We start from the raw sequence: 13,161 nt of genomic DNA on the forward strand, positions 1-13,161 counted from the left end.
CAGTTACGTTCCAAAGCTAGATGTCTTGGGGATTATGCAAGAGAGACAGAATTGCATAACAGCTTGAACTACAGTAAAAGTATTGGGACTTCTAGGGATCTCGTTGACATTCCCAGAGAAGAAATGAAAAATGAGTGGGCTCAAGAAGCAATTCTTATGTACAAAATATAATGAAAAGGACGGATGGAAATCTAGTGAAATCTGACTCTTTTATACTTACATTCAACAGCATGAAACTTTCAGAGAATGTCAAGGCAGGTTTCTTTCACCTCTGCATGCAACCTTATTTCCCGGACCCAGTGCACTGTTTTAAGTACCAGCACTTGGGCACACTACTATCAGATGTAAGGGAGAAGCCACTTGTGGCAAATGTGGGAAGGCCACCCATAACGAGTTGGTTCTTCATCTCCTATGAAGTATGCAACTGCTCTGGGACCGCCCTGTCTGGAGTGGGGACTGCAATGTCTTCCTTGAAGAAAGGAAATAAAAACAACTAAACGTATCTTGTATGGAGAGGCAAAAAAAGATCTATGAGGCCATGCGGCCCCCGACTTTCACTACCTCCTTTGCTTTTGTTCTTAATCAGCCAGTCCCTAAAAACGATGCTGCTAAACAAACAGAAGTTGCCATTGTTAGCACTAGTACCTGTATCTGCTAGTGCACTTGTTCTGCTGCAGTGATTTCGAGGCCCATACCTCCACCCAGGACTTCAGACAAGGCTGAGGTTGCTTATGTTGCACAGCTCCCTGCCCCTCCAAAGGTTCAGCCTGGTCCACCATCCAGTGCAACTACCACCACAACCACGGTTGTGGTCCCAAAGCCCTCAGAGGGCAAGTAATTCAAAACAAAGTGTCAACCACTGACAAAGCTGGGAAATCGACTGTCTGACGATATCAAACTCATCCTTTGTGATGTCTGTCTTGATTTTTTATCTCTCTCTTGATTCTTCATCTCTCTTGATTCTTCATCAGAGCTAATGGATCTTGATGTCAGACTCAGAACTCACCCCAAAACTAAGCCCTCTCATGTGGTAGGCTCCCCTAGCCAGGTAGAAAGACAGGGTGAAAGTTGATAAATGGCTCCCATCCTCCAGTGGAAGGTTAATGGGTTCAGGACACAAGTGGAGCAACCGAAAATCATAGCAAATGAATGTCAAGTGTGCATCTGTTTGCAGAAAATGCATTTTAAAGCATCTGATGCCCCTGTGCTACAGGGCTATACGGTCTATCGAGAGGATAACGTGATTGGAGAAAGGACCAAAAGAGGGGTTTCTGTGTCTGTAAAAAAATGCACACCACTCCTCTGTTTTCCCCATGGCTACTGACCTGCAAGCAGTTGCAGTTGAAATTGAAATTCACACGTCAGAGGATCTACAGTGTGTCAGCAAGTTTCCCTGGCCTGCTTGATCAACAGATCTGTCTCCAATTGAGCACATATGGGACATCATTGCACAACAACTACAGCATCATCCACAAGCATTAACTGTCCCTACATCTACCAACCAAGTGCAACAGGCATGGAACTCCAGTCTGAAGGTCCAAATGTAGGGATTAATATAGCATTACCATCTTCAACCACTAGTATAGAGTTTTACAAAAGGAACACCTGGACATCAGTGATTTAGGCCACTACATTGAAAAACAAAATATCACCGACAGTGTAAAGACTGAGCACCCGATAAACTGTTGTAAACCTATCGAGACACATAATTTTCCAGCTGTAACCAAATCAAGAAAGAAAAGATAAGAAGTCAACAAATTTAATATCAGTTGTATTTTTATTAAAGATCACTTATTTCAAAATCAGAAGACCTATTACAAATGTTCCACAGTAAATGTCGTCAGCCTGCAGGCATTTCCAACTTTCATGCTTGGATTTGTTTCCATGGCTAGCGTACAGCACTGTTAAAGAGGGTGCCTTCTGTGTGAAGTGTATTCTGTTGCAAAAGAAGCTGCTGGTAAAGGTGTACATAAAAAATTACAGACATCTGTCAGAACACCATTGCGCAAATATAAGAACACCATGTAACTATTAAGAGCTCGTCAACCTGAGAATGGCTTCCATAATGACAAGTTTCCATAAAAACTGCTTAAGGAAATTTTTTATAACAATTCCCAGTACATCTATTTTTCATATAATACAATTGTAGCATATTTAATTTAATGATTAAACCCAAACGAAACTTTTTATATAATTTGAATAACACCGTCTGCATTCTCTACACTGACATACAGCTCCAATTTGAACACATTAATAACCCGATTCCCACATCTGATTGGGAGACAACGACCCTGCGAGAACACTTCCCACTCAACACCTGAGGAATACTTCAATATTCGTCTTTACATCCCTTACATTGAGATGTTACACAGTGAACTAAGAGACGAAGTAAATATTTCAGAATTTGAACCAAGAACAGCTGACAACATGAGAAATGTAGAAGTAAATATCCTTGAAGTAGTGAAGCAACTTAAATAACTTAATAAAAGCAAGTCTTCTGGTCCAGACTGTATTCCAATTAGGTTCCTTTCAGAGTATGCTGATGCACTAGCTACATACTTAACCATCATATACAACCGTTCGCTCGACGAAAGATCCATACCCAAAGACTGGAAAGTTGCACAGGTCACACCAATATTCAAGAAAGGTAGTAGGAGTAATCCACTAAATTACAGGCCCATATCATCCGTTGATATGCAGCAGGAGTTTGGAACATATATTATGTTCGAACATTATGAATTACCTCGAAGAAAACGGTCTATTGACACACAGTCAACATGGATTTAGAAAACATCATTTTTGTGAAACACAACTAGCTCTTTACTTGCATGAAGTGTAGAGTGCTGTTGACAAGAGATCTCAAATTGATTATGTATTTCTTGATTTCCGGAAGGCTTTTGACACTGTACCACACAAGCGGCATGTAGTGAAATTGCGTGCTTATGGAATATCGTCTCTGTTACGTGACTGGATTCAAGATTTTCCATCAAAGAGTTCACATTCATAGTAACTGATGGAAAGTTGTCGAGTAAAACAGAAGTGACTTCTGGTGTTCCCCAAGGTAGTGTTATAGGCCCTTTGCTGTTCCTTATATATAGAAACAATTTGGGAGACAATCTGAGCAGCCGTTTTAGGTTTTTTGCAGATGACACTGTCATTTATCAACTAATAAAGTCATCACAAGATCAAAACAAATTGCAAAACGATTTAGAAAATATATCTGAATGGTGCGAAAATTGGCAGCTGACCCCAAATAACGAGAATTGTGAGGTCATCCACACGAGTGCTAAAAGGGATCCGTTAAACTTCAGTTACATGATAAATCAGTCAAATCTAAAGGCCGTAAATTCAACTAAATACCTAGGAATTACAACTATGAACAACTTAAATTGGAAGGAACACAGACAATGTTGTGGGGAAGGCTAACCAAAGACTGTGTTTTATTGGCAGGGTACTTAGAAAATGTAACAGATCTAGTAAGCAGACTGCCTACACTATGTTTGTCCACCCTCTTTTAGAAAACTGCTGCGCGATGTGGGATCCTTACCAGGTAGGATTGATGGTGTACATCGAAAAAGTTCGAAGAAGGGCAGCACATTTGGTATTACCGCGAAATATGGGAATATGTCACTGAAATGATACAGGATTTAGGCTGGACATCATTAAAACAAAGGCGTTTTTCATTGCGACGGAATCTTCTCATGAAATTCCAATCACCAACTTTCTCCTCCGAACGAGAAAATATTTTGTTGACACTGGCCTACATAGGGAGAAACCGTCACCATTATAAAATAAGTGAAATCAGAGCTCGTACAGAAAGATATAGATGTTCATTCTTTCCGTGCGCTATACGAGATTGGAATAACAGAAAATTAAGACAGTGGTTCGATGAACTCTCTGCCTGGCACTTAAATATGATTTGCAGATTATCCATGTAGACGTAGATGAACAGAACTTTCTTCGAGACATCAAAATGAACATCTCAAGCTGCAACACCTTGTGAAATTCATTTCTTAAGTCAACTTTTCAGATACACTGTCCACTATTTGTATCTATTGAAGAGATCTCCTAAGTTTGGAAAGCATTGTAAAAAGTGAATTCCAGTGATGGAAGAAGAAATGGGAAAATGTTGACCAGAGTGACAAGCCGAAGGACGCAATTGAAGCATTAGAAATGTGCTCAGAGACTTTCTTCCCAAACATTCAAATACTGCTTCAGATGTTTACTGTCCTTCCTGTATCGACTTACAGTTGTGAGCGAAGTTTTAGCTGTCTGCGTCGACTGAAAACTTTTTTGCACTCGACAATGAAAGAAGATGGGCTGAATGGACTGGCACACCTGTCCATTAATCGATATATTAATGTGAACTCCGACAACATAATTGACACTTTCGCTGGATCCTCACGATTTCTTGACTTTACTCTGTAATCTTCTGTTAGTACCTTAGTCATTCCATTACAATGGGTGTTACATTTGTGAGCAAATTTAAAAGATGATGATTGATAAGAATTGTATGAGACAGAAGAACTGCTGTTTGTAATTGAGTTTTGATGTGAGAAGCGCATAATTTTGCAAAAATAATGTCTTTTTCTCTGTAGAAATTTGTGTAACTGGTGTTACTAAAAATGGACTTCTAAAACCACATCAGGATAAAGAAGTTAAAAAGTTCTGTGAGATTTTCAGTCTTGATGATGAAATTCTGAGGTGCAAGTAAAGAACAAACAGGTTTACCCTTTATTGCAGAGCAAGTAATTTTAATATTTAAAAAAAATCTGATGTGTCAGGTGTTATGCAGATTGTAATGGGTGTTACATACTACATCATTCTTCAGAACACTTGACTCTTTTTCATTGTACACTGCTACTGAGGATTTTTTACATTAATGTTGTTAATTCAATGCTCTAGAAGAAACAAAGGTACCATTTTCAAGGTTTTGAGAGCAAATACAGTTTTATGAAAGCTATTTTTCTGAAAAATCAATGTTTCTGTCACAGTCATAAAAATTTCTTCCTCCTTTCATTTTAATATTTGGCATAGGTAATTTACTCGTTATATCACCTAATTTTTTTTTTTCTTTTGGTTTCAGTAATGTTTTACTACTTTCACAAGATTGCAAAAACATTATTTTCACATTATTTTCTTTATCCATGGTTTGGCATACACCAACAATTATATTACTTGCACTTAGTTGCTCAACTTCCAGATCATAAATACCATATTTTTTTAAATTTTTTTTTTATTCCTGACTGAGATACTTTAGATAACTACAAAGGCTTCTAGTTATCCTGCCTGAAGAGATGGTACACCTGTATTTGTGGTATACAGCACACGATTTTTTGACGAACTTTCTCTTTGTCAGCGTATATACTTTTGATGCTGTACCCTCAACATGCTTATTAATGCTAGTATGGAAATCTTCTGCTAATGAAACAATAATTCTTCTAGATTTCACAGCCGTCCAAACACTTTACTTTACACTGCCACTAATTTCATCTGCAGCTCATTTCCATGGCTGCTGGCAAAAAAATTCCACACCACTTCAACACCATAATCACATTTCAAGTGGCAAATATTTGACAGAACAAATTTATTTTTGAACTGTCCTGCATACTTGTCACTAAAAAATTTTAAGACGATTGACAGTAAGCACTTTCCTCTTTACAGCTGTGATGAGTTCATCAAGAAAAGCACATACAAAATACTTATTGTGAGACAGGTCTTACGAACAGTAACATAAAATACCTTTACGTAACCATAAATCACAAGCGAAGATCGAAATTTTATTATGACCCAAATTAGCACGTTGGATTTCATCTTGTGGCACCACTGAATAATTTGCTGCAAAGTCAACCTGAGACACTGCACATTTTTCAATCACGTCTTCCTTATGTCTCTGAAAATATGCAGCTTGGATTTTTTTAAAGTAAAGTACTTAAATTATTATTTTTATGTAGATCAGTGTAATACTTTCAGGTTATGTAATATTTTACCTGGAAGGCACACACAGATGCCACGTAATTATCAGTACAAAATCATTTAACACTAAGTACAAAAAAGAATATTACAGCAAATTACCCAGTAATTATTAAATATTTTTATAATTGTGGTTTAATTTCTTAAATACCACATGTTCAGTCTAACTTCCCTAAAATGCATTATTTGTTATTTTAAATTAGGAATTTATAGAAACTTTTATCATGTTTTTGTAATGAGCATTACGGTCACACCATACTTGTAAACCAATTATAATTAAGTCCTTTATTTCCTTATTAACAGTAACTGTAGTATGTTGCAATAAAATAAGGGTTGTTATAGCTAATTTGAGTACAAGGCAGACTACATTATGATGATAAATTTGCTGTTCTATATTTTGTTGAAGACTAACCAAAGGAAATTTTTATATAAATTAAGCTACTACATAATATTTATTAAAACAAAGCTTACTTGGAAGGAAACTGAATCTTAAGCTGTTTACACACAGCATTTGCAATTATGTGAGACAGATTTAAGAAATCACTCATTAGGTCCACTTTAAGTTGGAATGCCTAACTTTCAATTTTTCATGATATCTGTTTTTCTACTGCGTACTATGTGACATTGATATTTCTGTAATATTTCTATAAATTAAATAGTTATCTAGCAGTTTTGCAGAAATTTGATCTATTAACACATTTATGGATCATATAAGTTGAATGAAAACAGTAAATCATTTCTTCTCTGCTTGTCTGACCAGTCTAATCAATTAAGAGATTTTACTGAATCTCTGTTTCTATAATAATATAAAAAGTCACTATAGGTAAAATTACCTTTCTTATTTGAGTGCCCCCCCCCCCCCCCCGAAAAATTTGGATACATACTAAGTAGGTGATTCCATAGCAAAAGCCCAAAAGTTTATAGATACATAATAGCAACCAAAAATCTTTACGAACTGCATTTACATAAAATGTGCCACTTACATGTGAATAGTCATGAGATGGTACAAAGAAAAATATTACAGCATAAGGTCCTCTTAATACTAATACTGTAACTACATGAAATTCTCATCATGTCATTCTAACTATTTCATGTTTAACAGTTCTTTACAAAACATTTTCATACTTTAGCACTACTGCATAGGCTGGCTGTCTTTGACACTATATGCATCTACACTGTCTGTCTGCAAACAGTTACTCTGCATTTGTACACCAACAAAACAATACAGCCATCTACTGTCATTTTATGATCAACCTATGACAATTCCTTCACGGCTTTAAATTTTCAAATAACCTGGTAATCATAGACAAAAGCTAGAATAAAGTAACATTTCCAAAATATGATATATAAATAATGATCAAAACCATTTATAGGCAACTTTATTTCTTCTCACAACTAATTACCAAGGGACTTTGCAAAGTAAGTTACACATGTCAAGGGTGGTATATTGTCAGGGAAGAGTACATGTTCCAAGTTTCCTGTTGCAGCATGGATAACAGGCGCAGCACAGTGTGGACAGTACGATTCTTGTGGGCAAAACGTCTAAACTGCACAGAGACTCATCATGAAATTCTGGCAGTATGTGGACCAAATGCTACGACATGTTCAGCTGTACTGAAATGGCAAAAATTTGACCAAGGCTGCACAGACATAAGTGATGGTGGTTTGCCACACAGTCCAGATCTTGCAGCATGTGATTTCCATCTTTTTGACAAGCTGAAAGAATGTGAATGGCTCCGTAACCAAGGAATGGATTTTTATCACTGAAGAATTGAATGACTGATAGAATTTTCTGTCTGTTTCCAAAATCAATTTTCACTCAAAACTGGAGTGTGTGCCGATATGAAACTCCCTGGCAAATTGAAACATGGGACCTTTGTGTTTCATATACAAGTGCCCTACCAATTGATCTACTGGAGCATGAGTCACGACCCAGCCTGATAACTTTCTGTGAAAAGTTTGAAATGCAGGAGATGAGGTACTGGCAGAAGTAAAGCTGTGAGGATGGGTCACGAATAATGATTGGGTAGCTCAGTTAGTAAAGCACTTGCCAATGAAGTGAAAGGTCTCAGGTTCAAATCCCGGTCTGGCACACAGTTTTAACCTGTCAGGAAGTTCCGACTGTTGCTTACAGAAACTTTGTGACTACACTAAAAAACAGCATCATGTATCTGTGTCACTTTGAAGGGCACTGCAGCATTCAATAAAAGTTGCTTGGCCTGCTATAACAACATCTGAATTACCTTTTAAAATGCCCTTACTCATACTTAATGTCTTCACAATTTTCATCATCTCCTATGGTATGTATACACTATAGTTTTCAGAAGTAATTAATAATAAAATTTTCTTGGTTGATTAAAACACTGTGCTGGACCAAGAGTCAGACACCGTAAGCTAATATTAAAATTAATAATACTGCAAAAGACTTACCCAAATTGACATTTCTGAGGGAACACATATCAATACATCTCGACAACGTAGTCCTGCCTGCCTAGCAGCAAATTTCAGCTCAGGCTCAATATAGGCCCCAAATTCAAAACAACGATATGCTGAGCCCTTTAGAGGACTCTCTGGGAACCAATGCCCTTCATATTTGTTCATTAATGCCCTTGCAAGAGCCTCACCAAAAATTTTTACTCGGCCTTGAGGGACAACCTTGTTCATGAAAGATGTGACAAAATTGATAGCAACGTGTACCTCAAAGTACACTGTGCCGCGACCGGTGCTCTCATCCTGCAACAAAAAGAAAAAAAATATATATATATATATATATATTCTATCATTTCAAAGTTAAATAACAAAATACAAAAGAATTGTATTAACATACAGTTACTCAATACAGTGCAAAACTTATTCTGCAAAAGTGGGGAGGGCAGCTAAGAGATGTCCCCCAATTTTAGTGGTAGGTTTTCCAAGTGGTTTATTATGATAATTCATAATAATAACTTACAACTTCAAATTAACATTGTAACTACACTTTCTTCAAGGTTTTAACAGCTGACATTGAGTTCTTTAATATTAGACAGAGGGAAACAATGACAGTCACGTACAGACATACTGTCAACTTCTCATAATGTGAGGTGCCTCACGAAGGGTATGGAGGAAAAAAGGCTTTCCATTTTCAAAGGTTTGGATATGAAACTCAAAATGATCCAAAAGCAGAACATTATGAGATGTAGATCAACATTTAAATGGTAGAAGGGCATAAATAAGTGCAGTGTTGTGCATCCTAAATCCACAAACAACAAACATTACCATCTATATCTACATAGTATGCTGCAACACACACTTAACTGCCGTCGGAAGGTTCATCAAACCACTTTAACACTATTTCTCTACCACTCCACTCTCTAAGAGTGTGTGCAAAAAAATGAACACTTAAACCTCTTCAGGCATGGTCTGATTTTTCATATTTTATTACAATGATCATCTCTCCCTGTGTACACGTGCATCACAAAATATTTTTCACATTCAGAGGAGAAAGATGGAGCGTGAAATTTCCCGAAAACATCTCACTGTACCAAAAAATGCCCTAGTTTTAATGACTGCCACTCCAACTCATGTAACATACTCGTGACACTCTCTCCCCTATTTTGTGATAGTAAAAGACAGACTGGTCTTCTTTGAACTTTTTCAATGTCCTCAATCAATCTTATCAGATGTTTCCATACCACACAGCAATACTCTAGAACAGGATGGGCAAGTGCAGTGTAGGCAGCCTCTTTAGTGGATTTTTTGCATGTTCTAAGTGTTCTGCGAATAAAACATAGTTTGCCTTCCCCACAATGTTATCTATGTGCTCATTCCAGTTTAAGTTGCTCATAATTGTTATCCCTAGGTATTTAGTTGACTTGACAGGCTTCAGATTTGTGTGATCTGTCATGCAACAAAAATTTATTGGATTCATTTGGAACTCACATGGATGGTGGATATTTTACCAAAATTATTTTCCAATTTGTTTTTATCTTCTGATACCTTTACTTGACAGTAAATGACAGCATCATTTGCAAAGAATCTAAGAGGGCTGCTCAGATAGTCTGCTAAATCATTTACATAGATTAGGAACAGCAGAGGGACAGTAACACTTTCCTGGGGAATGTCAGATATCACTTCCATTATACTCTGTGACTTTCCATCAACTACTATAAACTGTAACCTTTTTGATAGGAAACCATGAATTAGGTTACACAACTAAGACAATACTCTATAGGTACACAATCTGATTAAAAGTCACTTGTGAGGAACAGTATCAGAAGCCTTCTGGAAACCCAGATATCTAGAATGAATTTGAGATCCCCTGTCTATAGCACAGTAATGAGAATAAAGAGCTAGTTGTGTTTCACAAGAACGGTATTTTCTCAGTCCATGCTGGCTATGTGTCAATAAATCACTTTGGCTCTGAGCACTATGGGACTTAACTTCTGAGGTCATCAGTCAATAAATCATTTTCTTCAAGGTAATTCATAATGTTTGAATTTAGTATACATTCTAAAACCCTACAGCAGATTGACTTTAGTGATAGGGTCCATAAGTCAGTAGATTACACCTATTTTGTTTGTTGGGTATTGGTATGACCTGCACATCTTTCTAGTCTTTGGATATGGATCTTTTGTCAAACGAGCAGATGTACATTACTGCTAGCTACGAAGCTATCATATTAGCAAACTGTGAAATAAATCTAATAGGTATACAATCTGGACCAGAAGAGTTGCCTTTATTACGTGATCTGAGTCGCTTCGTTACAATGAGGCTATTTACTACGAAGTTACTCATGTTGGCACCAGTTCTTGATGTGAATTCTGGAATACTTACTTTGTCTTCCTTGGTGAAGGAATGTCAGAAAAGTGTATTTAGTAACTCCGTTTTAGTGGCACTGTCTTCGGGAACATTACCATTGCTATTACGCTGTGAAGATATTGATTGTGTCTTGCCATTGGTGTACTTCACATCTGAGCAGAATCTCTCTGGATTTTCTGCCAGATTTTGAGACAGTTCTGCTATGGAAACTATTAAAGGCATCTTGCATTGAAATCTGGGTTCAATTTTGAGCTTGCGTAAAATTTCACTAATCTTACACATTTTGCTTTGTTTTAAATTTGGCATGTCTTTTTCGTTTCTGACCTGCTTTGTGTACCATGGGGGATCAGTTCTGTCTCTTGTTCATTTATTTGGTATAAACCTTTCAACTGTTGTCAATAATATTTCTTTGAATCTACGCCACATCTGGTCTACTCTTATATAGTTAGTTTGGAATGAATGCAGACTATCTCTTAGGAAGGCATCAACCAAATTTTTCTCTGCTTTTTTACACAGATATATTTAGCATCAATTTTAGGTGGATTTGGATGTTACTGTCCTCAGTGTTGCTTAAATGTCCTTGTGGTCACTAGTCCCTGAATCCATCAAATTTTTCTCTGCTTTTTTACACAGACATATTTAGCATCAATTTTAGGTGGATTTGGATGTTACTATCCTCAGTGTTGCTTAAATGTCCTTGTGGTCACTAGTCCCTGAATCCATCATAATGCTTCCTATTTTCTTGGGATTATTTGTTGCTAAGAGGTCAAGTATGTTTTCATGACCATTTACACTTAAGAATGATCTCCTGAACTGACTGGTCAAAATAATTTTCAGTAAAAGTATTTAGTACGGTTTTGGATAACATTTTATAGCTACCACCAGCCCACACACAAAGGGCAAATTGATGTCAGCACCAACTACAATTGTATGAGTGAGATATTTATTTGAAATCAGACTAAAGTTTTCTTTGAACTTTTCAGCAACTGTATCATCTGAGTCTTGCAGAGGGGAGGGGGTGGGGGCAATGTTGGTATAAAGAATCAATTATAAATTAAAATTGAGCTACAAGATAAATTACTTTTAACAGCAACAAACATGCCACCATCAACTATATTTAATCTATCCTTTCCGAGCACCATTAACTCCTTAGTAAAATTTTGGCTGAAGTTATATAAAAGCTGTAGCCAGGTTTCAGTACCCATAATGATTTGAGCTTCAGTGCTTTCCATTAGGGTTTGGAGGTCTGGCTCTTTCCCAACACAACTATGATTGGTTCCTAGGTCTACCCTCATTCCGTGTTTCATCTGCTCCTTTTCTCAATGTCCTCTAATCTAAAAAATGATCCAGTCCACTCCACACAGCCCCCATTACCTGTGTAGCCACCTACTGTGTGTAATGGACTTCTTACCTATTGAGTGGAACCCAATACCCCACCACCCTATGGAATCTGCAGCCTACATGGTTGCAGAACCTTCTGAGCCTCTTATTCAGACCCTCCACTCACCTATGTATCAAAAATCCAAAAACGGTCCTGTTGATGATGCTACAGATTGAGCTCTGCCTTCATCTTTCAAGCAAGACTGGCTGTCTTTACCACTTCAAATAGCCATCCAAAACCAGAGAGAATCTCTTTCTATCTGAAGTGACACAGATCATTAGTACCAACATGTGCCACCACTTGCAGTTTGCTGCACACTGTGTTCTTTGTGGCACAGGAAGCACCCATTTCTCACATCTGGGATATCTCCCCCATTATGCACACAGACTGCCCACTGGACTTCTTCGCCTCTTTGGTAGCCATACTCTTACTGCACGCCTAACACTGGAGCTCCCAACTATCAATAATACCACACTCTGAGATTACCCAGATCTTGAAGGCTGGGAGGCTTTCTCTTAAACTAGACAAGCTACTGCATCTGGCTGAAGATATTTATCAGTCACACAGTCACAGATAGCACCTGAAACCTGCCTGTCAGAGGAACCAGGTAGGCCTTGTGATCAGCCACCTGTAAAGTCTTCCGCTTGCTGTTAAACCTTGAAACGAGCTCGCACTCAACCAGGTGAGGGGGTCAACCTCAGTGTGAGCAGTAACTGGGGCAGCCACAGCAACAGACCAATGGGAGAGGGACATGTGAGATTTGCTGGATGTCCCTTGGATCCACATGTTTCTCCCCCCGCAGTGATGCCCTCTGGCAACAGCCTCAAGCAGCGTGACTGAAGCCACCAACACCTGGAGCTGTGAGTGAGGGGTCACCAATTCAGTCGGTTTCAGAACACAGCAATCACAGTCCCAAACTGTGAGATTCGAACACAAATATGCCAGATGGTCCATCTTACAAGTCAAGATCTGGTAGATGAGCTGTATAAAAAGCATAGGTGAGATCGAGT

General features: G+C 37.8%; 1 protein-coding gene across 4 annotated transcripts in view; it reads right to left on the bottom strand.

The window, feature by feature from the left end:
- LOC126185226 (uncharacterized protein DDB_G0271670-like) overlaps nt 1-13,161 on the bottom strand; it is a 186,094-nt gene that overhangs the window by 36,984 nt on the left and 135,949 nt on the right. For all 4 annotated transcript variants that reach the window (XM_049928109.1, XM_049928106.1, XM_049928107.1 and 1 more), the window contains one exon: nt 8,404-8,706. In XM_049928109.1, the coding sequence (XP_049784066.1) occupies nt 8,404-8,706 (303 nt within the window). The remainder of the gene's footprint in view (nt 1-8,403; nt 8,707-13,161) is intronic.

The sequence above is a fragment of the Schistocerca cancellata genome, chromosome 4 (genome assembly GCF_023864275.1).
Source record: "Schistocerca cancellata isolate TAMUIC-IGC-003103 chromosome 4, iqSchCanc2.1, whole genome shotgun sequence".
Lineage (NCBI taxonomy): Eukaryota > Metazoa > Arthropoda > Insecta > Orthoptera > Acrididae > Schistocerca > Schistocerca cancellata.